The sequence below is a fragment of the Aulonocara sp. 'chitande type north' Nkhata Bay genome, linkage group LG8, assembly GCF_057382095.1.
Source record: "Aulonocara sp. 'chitande type north' Nkhata Bay isolate Kocher_YH1m ecotype deep benthic linkage group LG8, A_spYH_male_GT1.1, whole genome shotgun sequence".
In the NCBI taxonomy this organism is placed as follows: Eukaryota; Metazoa; Chordata; class Actinopteri; order Cichliformes; family Cichlidae; genus Aulonocara; species Aulonocara sp. 'chitande type north' Nkhata Bay.
The window spans coordinates 15,339,106-15,355,945 of record NC_141351.1 but is presented as its reverse complement, the minus strand read 5'-3'; the positions used below and the strand labels follow the sequence as shown (position 1 = coordinate 15,355,945).

At 40.0% G+C, this 16,840-nt stretch overlaps 1 protein-coding gene across 6 annotated transcripts in view; it reads right to left on the bottom strand.

Moving 5' to 3' along the window:
• Positions 1-2,249: 2,249 nt before the first annotated feature.
• Positions 2,250-16,840, bottom strand: part of LOC147323462 (adenosine kinase-like) — a 132,874-nt gene continuing 118,283 nt past the window's right edge. For 5 of the 6 annotated variants that reach the window (XM_086303818.1, XM_086303817.1, XM_086303814.1 and 2 more), the window contains 2 exons: positions 3,685-3,771; positions 2,250-3,376 (listed from right to left, as the gene is read on the bottom strand). In XM_086303818.1, the coding sequence (XP_086159944.1) occupies positions 3,252-3,376; positions 3,685-3,771 (212 nt within the window). In that variant the 3' untranslated portion in view covers positions 2,250-3,251. The other variant, XM_086303820.1, reaches the window with a different exon arrangement.

The following is a 16,840-nucleotide window of genomic DNA, read 5'->3' as shown; positions in this document are numbered from 1 at the left end:
ATATTACACATTTCTTGCATTGGCCAATACTATCCAGCGCCGCAAGGGATATCACACACTACCCCCCCCCATCCTAATCTGTTAATTAACTTCACCAAGCCCAAGGAAGAGCAATAGTTGTAAGCAATAATGTAGATCATTAAATTTTCAGTTTTTTTTTTTTTTTTTTTAAGATTTGCGCTCGCCTCTCTCATTCACCAACTCTTTAGCAGCATTAGAAATGCCAGAAAGCTCATTTTTCAAGCAGTAATACGGATGTAATTAGGGAGAGATAATTGGTAACTTCCCATCAGATTATGAACACATACAGTACTGTACAAGAAGCCTTTAAAAAGACTTTAACCAAGGAGGTGGTGGTGGTGGTGGGGGAGAAGAGCCACATTTGATGTGTAATTTGATTTGCATTCATTTAACACTTGTCTTGTCATTTTTGCCATTATGCTGCATCTTCATCAGACACGCTCTCCTCATTACCTCCATGACCTTGATGTTTTCTGTTGACCTGCAGATCACTCACCATCTTCCTCCCCGTGCAGTCCTTGACATTTGCTTGCATCTCCTTAATGATAATTTGTGGCAAAACGTGCGCAAATAAAAATGCACATTTCCTTTTAGGTGCAGTCGTAAAACCGCAAAGAGTCCAGATTTGATGCTTTCGGGACTCGCGTCACGATGGAGGCGCTGACCAAAACCTGCCTGTGTCTGGTTATAATGAATGCCACCCTGGGCCCCAGCAGGTCCTCCACTGCTGCATGGGTCCAGGGATAATTTGAATTGGAGCATGTGCCATTGCAATCTGCCCATCCCTCCCCCACCACCACCACACACACACACACACACACACACACAGACACACACCCCGCCACCTCCTCCTCAATCCCTGCCAACTGCCGCACTGGTGTTCACAAACACTGCTGCCCATCTGCGGGGCAAAACACTGGCCAGGGCCCCAGTTACTCTTTTGCCTGCAATTAAAATGATGCTCAATTAAAAAAAAAAAAAAAAAAGTAGGCAAATGTCACAAAATTAAGACATTCTTCTCCCTGCTTCAAAGCTCACAGTGTGTTTAACTCAAACCTGTAAATCTTGTAGACTGGTAAGCAGAAATGGAGCAGCAAACACACAGCACAGAATCGTAAAAATGTAAATCAGATGTACAGTTTTCCATGTCTGCTTTCTTGCCTTTTGCTTTCATAAAGCAAGGCAAAAGTTAACCAGCAAAAAGTGGGGGGAAAAAGTATGTTTGGTAGTTTCCTTATTGTGGCAGGCATTCTCATTACTTAATCATGGCTCCCTCTTTTTGTGTTTGTGTTTTGCCATCTGTCATCTTGAGAAGCAAATGAACCAGCTGCCATGGAGTGTGATCTTGCCCAATCAGAAATGTGGTCCTTTTCAAAGCGCATCTGTGTGAAACCTTTAAAAAAAAATGCTGATTGAAAAAAAAAGTGTCTCAAAGTTGTTAATAACATTTTGGCTGGAGAATATTTTCACCTAGATGGCCCCAATTAGCATAAATGCATAAACGATGCCTCATTATGAAAGCGGGGCTGCGTGTGCGGGGAGTGTAAATACTGGATTCCTTCTGATGTGCTCAAAGAAAATAAAACGACAATATGATGTAACAGGTTGTGCGAGGGGAACTGAAAAAAGAAAAGAAAAAAAATCTCAATCACACTTCTTTGTAGAACAGATAAGTTGAATTATTTTCCACAAAACACTCGAGACACTGCCCGACACTTCTGCTGGCCCTCAGTGAATAGGACAGGAGGAGGGAGGCAGGGAGGGGGTGGTGGTGGTTGGAAAGGGCCTCCCTCTGATCCCCTTCTCCAACCCCCAGCGACAGCACAGCTGGGTACGAAGGATCAGCCTAATTTTCAGGTCCCTCTAATGACTCCAGCGAAGAGCGACCGCTAATCCCTTAAACTGAGAAAAATGATCTCCTGCAGCCCTGCAGTGCAGCTCCAGACCACAAGAGTCCAGTTAGGACCCAATAAGCATGATGAGGGGTAGGGTGGAGCAGCAGCTGAGCAGAGCCAGGACACCAGGCCCGTAATGGAGGGTGCTGAGCCATCCAAAAGTGATTAGCATGAGAGTGTGTGCCTCTGGCTGATTAAATAATGAGGAAATTCACAAACTCTGTGGGTTATAACATTGTTTTCATATCCTCTTTCTTTTTTGTATCTCCTAAAATAAACATCACCTCTGGGTTAAACAGCTCTTAGATGTCAAAATTCTCCAGGAGTCTCATGGTGGGATCAGTTGATTTATTTCAATAGTACCAAAAAAAACATGTTTCACTTTTATCTCATTATCTATTAAGATTGTCAGTACCCAATCCCTGATTGCTGCAGCACGGCAGCTAAATATTAAAGGAATACTCTGAAGTGGAAATGTGGTATTGTTTCTATTTTACAGCCCCCCCCCCCAAAACAGATTACGCTGACAACTTTGTACCTTACAGCTTTGCGCTTATAGTTTTCACTGCTAATTACACCACTTCAGTGTCACTATCGTCTCTTCAGAGTGCACAAGCTCCAGTTAAATAAGCGTAATTAGCGATTTACAGGCAAAGCAGTTATTGTTTGAAAAGTAATAAATATTACGATAATTAGTAAAACTGAGAAGTGGCTTCTGTGGCAGGAATGGCTTGAGAAGTTTCTGTAAATATATCTTTATTTTTTTGGCTGTGATTCAGGGTCTATGAAGAAGTCACCAGAACCCGGAGAAACCTTTCAAACCACTCTTTCGGGATAATGCACTTCTCTGCTACTGATCAGCTTATTATTAGCTTTTATCAAGTTTCCTATAAATCACTAAAATACAAAACCCCCAGCTACGAGGAGGAGCTATTGGGACATAGTGTTTGCTCTGTAGTGGGGAAAAAATATGGATCAATGTTAGTGAAGTTTGGCAGATTATGTTGATTTGTTTCTTGAGATGTGCTTACACATTTGACACTTTCCCACAGCCTTCTCAGGCTTGCAGGTATTCAGTTTTTTTACATCCAATAGACAGATTTTAGCAGAATAAGCCTTTAAACATACACATATTTTTCCAGTATTTGACTTATATTAAAACATCAGAGCTGCTATTTTTCCTTTTTTTAACAGTTTGATAAAATAGTCAAGCTGAGGTAATTAGTCCCATGCAGTCTGTCACTGTGAATAGAAAATAAGTATACGTAAAATCCCGAAACATACAAATACAAGTATTTCTGTGGAAAAGACACGTGCGCAGCATTTTCGGGTGCATCAGTGATAATCTGGCTTCTCCGGGAAGGTGCATCCGACCCGCCTGATGATGACATTGGCAGCGTAGTGTCCGGCCCGGATGCACTCCTCCAACGCGTGCTCTTGGACCAACGCCGAGAGGAATCCTGGGTAGACAGAAGAGCAGAGGTCAACCTGTAGCCATCAATCACTTCCGAGAATAGTTTGGGGGAGCAGTTAGGGTTAAAATGAGCAAAGTACTAATTGCTTCTAGAAAAAGGGACTGCTTCTTCCTCAACAGGACATAAATGTTGGCTGTTTTATATGGCGCTATGATCAGAGTGGGGAAAAAAACAGCAGGGTAAAAGTCACACTCATATAATCTGGAGATTTTACTACATTGCATAGTTGGCCAGTACCAAAGGTTAATTGGATTGTACACAGATATGAAGATATGCACTTAATAATGCCATACCTCCAACAAAGGCATCTCCGGCTCCGTTAGTGTCCACAATATCATTCTGGTCTATGTCCAAAACAGGGAACATAGTCACCCTATCACCTACAGAGGGGACACAAGAAGACTCGGTAATTAAAGTTCAACTTCAGCGTTATTCTCTCTCTTTGTGTCTCAAGTTGTAGGCTATTATTTCTCGCACTTCGTGGGGTCATTGCACACTGTAGGGCTTTCTTAAAATAAAAAATAATTGGCTATTTTATTTTAGCACTTCTGCACGGGGGTTTTTCCTCTAATTATTAAGTACACAGCTAAAGATTATGTGCAGTTAATCGTTTTTGCTTTCGCAGGACTAGTAAATCTTCACTCTGAATCATCGTTGTCAACAAAGGTGAATATCGCAAGGTGAATATTTGCTAACACTTTTTAAAATCCATGAACTACCCAAGGAGTAAATCTGAAAACAGGAACGGCAAACAGGAGACGTGAATAATAAATGTGGCTTCTGGTCGAGCCTGGATGAACACGTTGCCGTTCGTTTTGGATGATTAGAGTAACTTCGGTTGATCTGTGACCAAATATCTAAAAAGCCAAACAACAAGCCAAGACGGAAACAGCGCTCAGTGCTGTCGGGTTCAGGTTACATTATTTACAACCACTGGTAGATTTTGTCTGCAGTGAGTGACTCATTCAGCCTCGGATAAACTTTCAAAAACACAGACAGCAGGTGAGCGTAATACAACATACCGAAGAAATAAATAACGGAGACGTCACAGTCTATGTGAGCGTTGGAACAAAACTGTTTTTTAAACCTTGTTGTTCTCCACTGTGGGACCAGGAAGAAACTAAAGCTCTTTGCAATGGATGCCAGTCCTCATCAAACCAGCCAATCGCTGTAACTGTTTAGTGGACGGGGAAGCTGGGCTCAGCTGTGACTCACCAATTGCCCTTTTAGACCATTTAACAATTTAAGTGAGTTTCCAACCCATGACACCAAAGACAAAGATTAAAAAAAGACTCAGTAAAGGCAAGATAAGATCAAATCAGTGATAGAGTTTCATCAAACAGGACGCTGGTGCCAATTTTTATGCACACGGCTTCACAGGTTTCCTCAAAGTTCGGTTTTGAATCAATAATTGTTCCAAGATAAGACTGAACACATTACCCCGTCTGACCCTTAATGGACTTGACCTCGTGTGCATGAGTGCGTTTTCTGAAATCAACGATCACGTCTTTTGTCTTGGATGAGTTTAATTGAGGAGAGGAGACTCATCACACCATTTAACAAAATCATCAAGGACCGGGCCGGGACCCGTCTCATTATTCTGGAGAAACTAACAATAACAGAGTCATTTACACGCGTTGTAATGGTTCAGTTTTCATACCTGCTGTGATACATATTTGTGTACAGGAAAATAATAACTGTCCTCAGTCTGCGTGCTCTGTTCTTTGCTGTCTGCTGTCACCTGTTGCTACCTGCTGCTACAAGTATCTCTTCCTGTACCTGCAAGTGCGCCTTATTGAGGCTTTATTGTGCCAGAGTGATTTCAATATTTTATGTAATGTGATTTTAATGTCTCTGCTGCTGCTCAGCATGTTTTAATTAGTGACAAATAACACAGCACAGTGTTGTCTTTAGGGTTGTGCAGTGTGATAACATATATCTGGTGATGAAATCAAAACCTCTGTTGTTTATTTTTTGACCTTGCAGCAGTATTTTCCGTCATTTTAATGCAATTTTGCAATCTTACAACACGCGGATGCAGGTGAGAACATGAATACCAGCATGAAAGGATTTGCTAACGCTGTAGCGCGGATGTCATTTGCTCTTGCATGACCCAGTAAGCTGTCCTGTGTAAATTATGCCACACACCGTCCTCCACAAGGGGCTCAAACAGCACAAATCTCTCCCGTTGCTTATGCAAGAACCATGTGATGCAGTATGGCGAGAGTTTACGGACTGTCAGGTGCTCAAAATAAATCCCAGAGTTAAACTGTTTAAACTTGACAATACAATGTTTGGGTTTTGTATTTTACATAGCAATATTTTATGTAATCATTTGCTTATATACAGTAAAGTAACAACCTTAGAATGTGGACATCATATAAACTTTAATAAACAGAATTTACTGTGTGATATATATCATTATCCGCATATGAGATTCTGGTCATATCCCAGAGGGAATACTTAATCCGCATGAAACGCTTACCTCCTGGATATTATGGCTAAAATAATTCTCAATTACAATTTACTTATTGTGTTTTGTCTCCATTCTGGCAAATGACAACTGTAAAAAAAGTTTCTAACTCTAACTATGCAAAAGCACAAACACCAGGTGTTATATTAATTACCATGTTATCACAGGGGTAATCCATTTTATTGCTTGCAGGTCTCATATATTGTGCTTCTTTGCCTTGTGCTTTAAATTGAAAAGGAACTATAATAGTATCTTGTAAAATGCTCTTCATTATGTCATTTTACGACTGCTTTACATGCTCAGAAATAATTAATAATCACAAAAACACTTTCTGTGGGTGGACAATAAACTGGACTGGTCATGCAACACAGAGCACCTGTATAAAAAAGCCCAAAGCCGACTGTACTTCCTCAGGAGGCTGAGGTCTTTTAACATCTGCAGGAAGCTCCTGAGGATGTTTTACCAGTCAGTGGTTGCTGGAGTACTTTTCTATGCTGTGGTGTGCTGGGGGAGCAGCACAGCAAAGAGGGACTCATCCAGGCTGGAGAAACTGATCAGGAAGGCTAGCTCTGTGGTCGGCATGAAGCTGGACACTCTGGTGACAGTGGCAGAGAAAAGGACATTAAAGAAACTGATGGACATTATGGACAATGCTGGGCATCCTCTGCACACGGCCATAAACAACCAGAAGAGTCTGTTCAGTGACAGGTTGCTTCTCCCCAAGACAAGAACTAACAGACTTAAAAACTCCTTTGTCCCACACGCCATCAGACTGTTTAACTCCTCTCTGGAGGGGAGAGGGAGGGGAAACAGGAGGACAAAGGAGGGGGGAACAACTAAGCTGTAGTGCCTCTGCACCTCACTGTACAATACCTTGTGCAATACTTTTTGTAAATAGTCAACAGTGCAATAGACTCAATACTTGAAATGTGCAATTCACTTGTATTTTTATTTTTTATTCCTATTTATTCTATTTATCCCCTTCGTATATTTTATTTATATTTGTCTCTGTATTTATATATGTGTGTGTGTGTGTGTGTGTGTGTGTGTGTGTGTGTGTGTGTGTATATATATATATATATAACAGTTCTGTAACTGTAACTTTGGTCGTTGCTGTGCTTTTTTTGGAAGTCGAATTTCCCAGAGGAACCCACCCGAGGGATTAATAAAGTTCTATCTTATCTTATCTTAATAGCCAAGTAATAAAAAGTTAGCAAAATTCAGTGCAGGTACACGGTTGCATGCAGCAAATCATATTCATAAGCTACAATCAGTAAACATTTGGCTTTAAGTATTATATATATAAGAAAACTATGAGAACTGTTCTATTAGGTTCATTAGCAAATTAAATAATTAAGTATTATCTTAGCGTGGATGACAAGGTAAATATGATGTTAGATTAATGGACAAATTTGCAACATCCCTCATCCAAGAGCAGCAGATCCTCCAACGCTCTAATAAATTAAAAACAATCATAGAGCAGTTGTGGCTGTGACTCATTTTAGTTCAGAACAGAATCCATTAAATGAGGCTCTCTTTATTATCTTCAGTGAATTATATTGCTTCAATTATCAGTAGCATATGCACTTCAAAGAGACTTCCAGTTTAAAGGAGAGGAAGAAGGGAAAAAAAGAAACAAAATTCTACCAGATGACAAAGTCTCGAGGTGTAGAGTGACATTAAATCAGCAACTTATGTCAGAACAATCTAAACCACACACACAATCTTCAAACAATCCAAGGGCTCTGGTGCCGACGTGAACCTTCAAAAAGGTGCAGGAGACAAAAGACTGACATGTGGATAAAAGGAACAAAAGGAGTCTGACAGACCTCTTATTGAGAAAAAGAGGTTGGGAGTTTAAAGAGAACACGAGGAAAAAAAACTACAAAAAAAAACTTGTTTAATGAGGCTCCCTGCTAATCCAACAAGAGCTTATGGAATATCTGCACTGCAGATGAGACTTTGCACATTATAATATTTTTGAATACCTTTCTTTTCTCATCCTAAAGGGCAAAAGATACACAACCTGGAGCTGAGCACATGCTCAACACCCGATGTAAAGAAATTACTGCACTACGCTAGCTGAAAGACACACGTGGTCAGGTTGTGCTTGAAAAAGACATCTTTCAAGAGCAGCTTGGGAGCGTGTCACAGGTCAGGAGCTGAAGACGTATCAGATTAAGAGTTATTGTGTTTTCCTAACAACACAATCTCTTTGTAAAAGGAACCAGCCGATTGTCACTTTGATAACAAATTAAAATAATACAACAATCCTTTCAGGATCAGCTAATTACTAGCGTAACGACTTTGCTTAATTAAAGCCACAGATGAAGCTCGAGCATCCTCCTCCCTGTTCAAATGATTAACTGCACATAAATGTGCTAATAATAAATTACAGTTTGTCATCTACTCTACGCTTAAGAATCTGAAGTCGTTAGATGTGGTCGCCTTTAAGGGATGCACTTTGCGGATATAAATTCGGGCACGTTAAAATGTGAAGCCGCTGCACTTGTTCTGCATGAAACTGGTGTTCATTAGACGACAAAAAATGCCTCTTAACAGGGAATATGTGGGTGTAAATATGTCTACGGGAGTTAAATATTGAAGCAGCAGAAGGAGGAGTCAGGTCTCATTAGGAAAACAGATCAAAAACGAGGTAACGTCTCAGAAGAAGTGGCGCTCATCTCTGTGATAACACCACCCAAAGGTGACAGAATTCATTAAAAAGGGCTCGGATCTATTAGACCTACTGCTGTTAGATGGGTCTTTTTTTTATTCCGTGTCTTACTGGCTCCTTGTTTGTCTCAATATCAATTTTATCCATCATGTAACGGGGCGATCGTGGCTCAAGAGTTAGGAGTTTGCCTTGTAATCGGAAGATTGCCGGTTCGAGCCCCGGCTCCGACAGTCTTGGTCGTTGTGTCCTTGGGCAAGACACTTCACCCGTTGCCTCTAACCTGTCACATTTCCTGAATGTTCCTTTTAAATTGGCGCACTTCTTTCTGTAAACCAAACAGAAAGAAGTGAAACAGAAACCTCTGGTGGTCAGAGGGCCCGGTGGCGCCAGTGTCCGGCAGCCTCGCCTCTGTCAGTGCGCCCCAGGGTGGCTGTGGCTACAATGTAGCTTGCCATCACCAGTGTGTGAATGTGTGTGTCAATGGGTGGATGACTGGATATGTAAAGCGCTTTGGGGTCCTTAGGGACTATTAAAAGCGCTATATAAATACAGGCCATTTAGTTAAATACATATCTGCATAAAAATAAGTAAATATCTGTAGGCAGGGTTTCCATTTGTCTTTAGTATTTGGTTGCACGCAGGTGAGCAGATGATTCACTGAAATGCAGTTGTAAAGATTTGGTTTTTCATTAGATCTTTCGTAAACGCTGATTGGCAGGTGGAACAGGAAATTTGGACCGCTTTGGACTAGATATCCGCTGGCTACAGGAAGCCCTGAAAAATTCCCCCCAGTCATGCCACAAAATCATAATCAATATCAATCAAGAGTCATCAGCCCTGAATGTAAATAACACCCTCATTTGACCAAAATCCAATTTTCCAAACATCTGCGGTTTGCAAGATGAAACAGTCAAATGCAGCCTCAGAAGGCTGTCAACTAACATCCTTGCAAAGTCGGGATTATGCGTTCTGAGTCCGCAAGTCTGCTCAGGTCCCAATGACATAAACTTTGTCATCAGGCTGCAAGAGTGAAGGTCAGCGCAGATGTCCACATGCCTGTCTGTTATTTGTGACCGTGCAGCCTCGTCTGCCGCAGATTTACATTACAATCCATCAACTATGCATCTGCTCCAGGCAGTGGACTTCAAAGAAGTCGAACAGGAATAACTGCTCGGCTATTCATGCCCATGTTTGTAATATAATTGAGGGCAAATGCTGGAAGGTGGGTGTTCCTGATACTTGGCTGATCACGCTTTACTGGAGCGAGCTAGCCAAGCTAGTTGCCTCTCAGTAACTTTGTCCATATACAGCAGGCTGATTAATCACTGCAATGATCACATTCTCCTACATTTTTAACTGCCATGTCTGGATTTGTGCTTAAAGCAATTTCATCCACTAACATTAGAGGAGTTGAATAAATGTTATTTGTTTGGCTGATGCCTGCTCTGGTAAAGCAATAGAACCATCATTCAGTGACATCACCCTCCGTCCTGGGTCTTGACTCTGGGTTTTAAGCATTCTGTTTAATTCTTAGTTCTCTTATTACTTTGATTTATCTTATATTTTGCTATTTAGTCTTAAGTTTTTAGCTTAGTTCCAGCTTGTATTTCATTAATTTCATCCTCAGTGTCTCCCTTCATCTCTTTGTCCTGTGTTAAGTTCACTTGTGTTCAGTCCCTCTACTCATTTCACATTTTACTTTTGTTTACTTTAATTCCTTTCAACTAACTGTTTCGTTTCTGAAACACATCCATGTAAATCTTGTAAAAAAAAAAAAGATATAAAAAACATTTGTGTTACTATCCATATATTGTTTTTCTGTCATCTTTTTCATCTCACGCTCTCTCTCTGTGGTTCCTCCCTGATGCTGATTGGCTGCAGAGGCTCACCTGGAGGTGGAGGAGGAGGAGCATGGCTTCTCTCTTACATCAGCACCAGTCTGTCTCCTCAGTTACTTTTAGCAGTTTTGTTTATTATCAGGCATAAGCTGAAAGTTTGCAGTTATAAACAGTCTAGTTTTAATTAGTTAAGTTCTATTATCAGTAATATTAGGTTAGAAGCGAATATGTTTAGTTTAAGGCCCTCTTCCTATTTGTTTCAAGAAATATCAAGTCTTATTTATGTTAGTAAGTAATTATTATGAAAAGCTCTACAACCAACAGCAAAGTGGTAGCATGTAATATTCCACTTACTGGAACATATTTGGGGGTTTGTCCGGGCTTAATTTTTACCCAAACCTCAAAAACAATAATCTCTGATCGTTCTAGGGATTGCTCAACAAAATAGTGTAACTTTCTGTTCTATCTTTTAGTCTTTTTAAATCTGATGCATTTGTAATGATAAAAAGTAATGATCATAAAACATTGTGACTGCTCAGCTCAGTGTTGGCAGCACAGTGCTTTCAATGCCATTTCCAGATCCAAGAAAGCACATAAGACATCCTACATTTAAAGCCTTTATTCATGGGCAAAGTTTTTATACTCCTGCTAGGCCAGAGTTCATATAACCTCAGCGATGCAAATTATCGAATCTGACTGACATATTACCTCGAGTTACACTCCAAGAATTCTCCAGCCGTCTGCAGCAAAGATCTCACTGGCAAAAATCAGCCATGAAAATCACAATAAATAATAAAAAAAGAAAAGATCCTGCCAAAATACTCTGTTGTTTCTAGCTTGTCGAACATCTGAACTCATTTCACAGTAATGAGGTCGGCAACATTATTTCCAATCAGCATAACTCAGCTATACTTATTTTTAAACACTACCATATTCCCGTTCCTAGAATTGAGTCTGACAAAAATGAGTGAAGCAGCAGATTGGCGGTGAATACGTGGGAGTTGTAGTATGGCTGTGCTTTGACAGGTAACCTGCACCAGAGAGGAGAAAAAAATGAGGAAAAAAAACCTCAAAGGAATTCAAATACTTCCTTCCAGTAAGCTATAATTGTGTGCTTTTGTTAATTCACTCTTCATAATTCCCTCATTACAACTCTTGAATGGTGGTGATTAAACTTAAGAAATTCTTTCAACAGGGGTCTCTTTGAAATGAGTATCAATTAAGTCCTTTATTATCGGCTATTCTTTCTAACAATGACAATTTACTGCACAACAGTGACTGAAAAAGGCTTTCCTTTAAAATAAGTGACTATACGTGCAAATAAGACGACCTCCGTATAAGATGAAAATGAGCATATGGAGCTTTTTCTTTTCTTTCTTTTTGACTCTGAGATTATTACATGCTATACTTGGTGATGTTCCAAACCTCAATAATGTTGCTTTGACAAGTTGATCAAATAGCTGGCAGGTCATTAAAATTAACTTTGATTCTGTGGCACTTTATCATCTACACAAGTAAAACAATTAATACATCATTTTAAATCCTGAGGTACCCGGCGACTGGGAATTACACATGAATATTCAGCTAGAATTCATGAGCTAAAGTGCTCGACAGAGTGAAACATCTTTATGCGAGAAACTTCCCTGAGAATACCATTTCCTCTTCTGGAATGATTCCTGTTGCGTTTCAGCCAAAAAAATTCGGAGCCTAGAGAGGAAAACAACATTCTTGGCAAATGTGACAGGTTAGAAGCAAGTTGACATTCAATCTGTTTCCCCGTCATAACCAGCATCTTTGTTCACAACTGAGTTAAGGAAGAAGAAGAAGAGAAAAAAAAAGAAAAGAAGGACATATGCCTGTAATTACTGTAACCGCAGGCAAAAGATCATCGCCAACCAATATCCTTTCAGGGAGTCATGAAAGAAAACACTTCAATGTGAGACGCCAAGGAAAAAGAGAGGAGGTCTTTCTCATAGCGCAGGCGGTTAATTGATTTTGCCTATTATGAAGTAAGCAACATAAATATCCTCCTCTTTAAACCGACTACTGAGACGTGCTCAAGCAGGGCTTCAAATAATGCTACGACGTTTAATTTGGGGCACTTCTTTAACAAACTACTGCAAAAAACGATGTTATTTGGAGGTGTGTGTGAGTGTGTGCATGTGTTGTAGTCAATATTGTTTCTCCATCTGATGCAATTACCATGTATAGAGGAGTTTTTTTGAAATTTGCCTGCCTTGCCCCCCCGAGAGCCCTAAAACTCGCAGAGGAGCCGAGTCAGGCTTTATCAAGTCCTTATCAGCGATAAGAGCAGCAACCCCTGCTGAATGATCATTTATTAGATCTCCTCACCGTTTAAGGTTCAGGGCACAATGATCTTAATTACTGCTATAATGGGTGTATAAGCAAAAGCCCAGTGTAGTTCCGCAGTGTCAGTGGCAGCTAAATAAAGGGCCATTTTCCCCTGCTCCCAGCTCTTAAAAGGCACGTTTGAAGCGGTGGTGTGATGAAAGGCTCCAAATGAAGGGCAGGGGGGGAGAAAAAAAAGAACAATAACAAATTGACATCTCTTTTTTGGAGAATTATACCACGGGGGAAGGCATTCTCCCATCCTTAATCACTATAAAATGGTTTAACATGACATGCAGAGGCTGGCAAATGATCAAATCCTGACAGGAGGACAAATTGCAAACAAAATGAGAGATCAAGTTTATTAGAGCGCCGCCTCTGGGAAATGAAAATCTTTAATTCTCTTTTTACATTGACATTTATTTGGCTGGCGTGAACAGTGATGTTCACACACAGACACACCACTACGGATGCACCTACTACTGTAACTGCTCCACTGCAATGATAGCACAGTCAATGACATTTATCATGTTTGCCTTTGTAGCTGACACCTGAAACACATTGTCTTTCATCCAGCCGGCATTCATCATGTATTTTATATAAAGTTCACGGGGGCGCACGGCTGTGTGTTCATGCAGGAGCAATGAGGGAACCAGGCAGGAATTATCCATCACTTCCAGCACAATGGATGGATTCATGTTGGGTTTTAAATGTCGGGACTCTCTTTAAAGAGTTCCTTTTAAATTCTCATGAAAGGAAAATTCACTTCGAGGAATTTGACTTTGATAATGAAAATTCAAATGAGCCTTTTCGATTAAAATATATGCTTTTAATTAAGCCCGTGCAGTAACGCTGTATTATCGCTTATTAAGTGGAATCATTTTGGGGTAATACTGACACATCACACTGTTAATTTATGAAGTTGTGTGATTAAATTAACAAGAAGAAAATGTTTGAATCTTTGTTGTGGAAAGTTTAAATGAACGCAAAACAGCATATATCAAAGCTGCCGCTGTCCACCCATCAGTCCAGCCATCCTCTTAACCGCTTTTCCAATTCAGGGTCACAGGGAAGATGGAGACCATCATAGTGCAAGAAACTGGGTACACTTTAAACCATTCAAATATATTCTAAAGAGCTTAGAAAGAAAAGTGTCTGGACTTCTTTATGTTGCTTGAAGACGTTTCACCTCTCATCCGAGAAGCTTCTTAAGTTCTAAGGGTCAAATGGTGGAAAGTTCCAGATTTAAGTCCTAGGGGAGTGTCATGAACCCCATTTTGATCCTCTACCTAATCACACGAGCCAAGGTGTGAAAATGAGTGTAGGTCACAATCAGCCAAGGTTTCGGGTGAGCTCATTGCGAAACCTAGCCCCACCCTATCATGTGATTTCCTGAGATTTCCTGAACAGGGGGTTCATGACCCCCTTTTGGGGACACTCCCATAGGGCTTAAATCTGGGACTCTCCACTATTTGACCCTAGAACTTAAGAAGCTTCTCGGATGAGAGGTGAAACGTCTTCAAGCAACTTAAAGAAGTCCAGACGCTTTTCTTTCCAAGCTCTTGACTGAGAACCTTTCCAGATACATTCAAATATATTGTACAACAAAGAGCCACAGGATCAGATGCAAATAAATTTGATTTGCATATTAAAATCACACCTCATCTTGTACTTTTTGTTTCTTGTATTATGCTGGTGTGTTGTAGATTTTCTTTATTTCAGTTTGGATTCAGGTATCAAACAACCTTTTTAAGATTAGGCAAAAAACTTTCTTTTTCAATAAAAAAGGACCCTGAATCCTTCCTTAGTTACGCTGCAATTGGGCTACGCTGCTGGCTTCCCACGATGCACTTAGTGTTTCTTCTTCCTCACCATGTGTTTATGCACCACTCTGCATTTAACCATTACTCATTACTACCCTCTGGCATCCTGTCTCCCTCCCCTCACCCCCGATGGTTGTGGCAGATGTCTGCCCCTCCCTGAGCCTGGTTCTGCTGGAGGTTTCTTCCTCTTAAAAGGGGAGTTTCTTTTTCCCACTGTCGCCAAATGTAACCTGACTGTTGTGGTTTTCAGTGTTATATTGTATGGCCTTTACATTATAATATAAAGTGTTTCGAGGCAACTGTTGTGATTCGGTGCTATATAAATAAAATTTAATTGAATAATTATGATGTGCGTCTTCTTCTCAGTTTGTTAGCAGCAATTATGTTTTCTTATTATTACTATTATTTTTATTGGCCATTGAACTAAGTTAATTCAAGGAATGGCATGATGTGCTGACCGTAATGCAATCCCATTATCATTTAGCCAGAAACATCCCAAAAAGTTGATTACTTTTCATCAATTGTTTAAAATTCCATACACACCAGCTGCATCAGCACATCTTTTATACACCTAAAACTTTCCTATAATTTCAAAACTTCTATATTAACAAGCATATTTTATTTAAGCTGTCAAACTGTGTCTGTTCTTTGAATTGTTGCGGTAACAGACTCATAAATGACTAAACTTGTAATAAGAAGTCCACTAGGTTTACAAGAAACGGTGGATCGATTCCAATCCACACAGTCTTATCGCCACAGGCTAAAGATGGATAAAGGTCGGCAGCATCAGTGAGGGGGCAAATTTCTCCAGCTGACTGGACAGGTCGCACCCCCAGGCGTATGGCTGCGCTGAGTGGGGGGCTTTCCCCTCATGGCCGAGAGGTTTGCTGGACAAGGATTTAGGGTGAAATATCGCGTTTGTTTATTATTTTTATCATTGTTTATGCATCAGAAGTTGTTCAGTAAACCATATTTTTCAGCCACAGTGAAGTTAAGAAGAAAAACCACTTGTTCTTGATTGACCGATCACTACATCTCTGCATCTTTACCTGACTTTTTGCAAACTGCGTCACAATTATTGTAAAATCCCATACATATCAGCAGCATACTTGATAATAACAACACCTTTTGTTTTGTTTTTGTGCATACATTTGGCATAGTGCCATTACAGGCACACTGGGACATATAAAAATATTGTGTATTATATTTCGGTTAATATTCATTTAACTACTCAATAATTTTTTTAAAAAACCCATAGAAAACATTTTTAAGCCAGAAAAATGGTTAAAAAAATGACATTTTATAACCTAAAAGTTTGTTCATTCATTTACAATTATTCTTACATTTACTTAATGCAAAGTCAGTCTTCTTTGAGCTCTTATTTTGGTCTCCGTCTGAAGGAGCACCATCAGGTAACTGTTAATGGACAGGTAGCTTAGCGAGAATTTATTCCAGTGCTATCACTGAAAACTAAAAAAACCCCCACAAAAAATGCTGAGAATGAACCAAATTTAAACTACAGCTTTCCACAACGATACAGTATAGTTGTGAAAAACTGCAAGTAAATATTCTGTGAGCTCATCACTTTAAGTGTACACGTTTACGTTAAACATAGCTGATTTATGCACTGTTAACACAAAAATATTCATTACAGCTGCTTTATTCTTTATCAAACCATCATAGTCTTTTGAGAATATGGACAAAAAGGCAGCATGGTTTATAGATGGAAATAAAGGCACCAGTAAATTAAACCGAACGTCAGCTTATAAATACAGTGGGGCAAAAAAGTATTTAGTCAGCCACCGATTGTGCAAGTTCCCCCACCTAAAATGATGACAGAGGTCAGTAATTTGCACCAGAGGTACACTTCAACTGTGAGAGACAGAATGTGAAAAAAAAATCCATGAATCCACATGGTAGGATTTGTAAAGAATTTATTCGTAAATCAGGGTGGAAAATAAGTATTTGGTCACCTCAAACAAGGAAAATCTCTGGCTCTCACAGACCTGTAACGTCTTCTGTAAGAAGCTTTTCTGTCCCCCACTCGTTACCTGTATGAATGGCACCTGTTTGAACTCATCATCTGTATAAAAGACACCTGTCCACAGCCTCAAACAGTCAGACTCCAAACTCCGCCATGGCCAAGACCAAAGAGCTTTCGAAGGACACCAGGAAAAGTATTGTAGACCTGCACCAGACTGGGAAGAGTGAATCTATAATAGGCAAGCAGCTTGGTGTGAAAAAAACAACTGTGGGAGCAATCATCAGAAAATGGAAGACATACAAGAC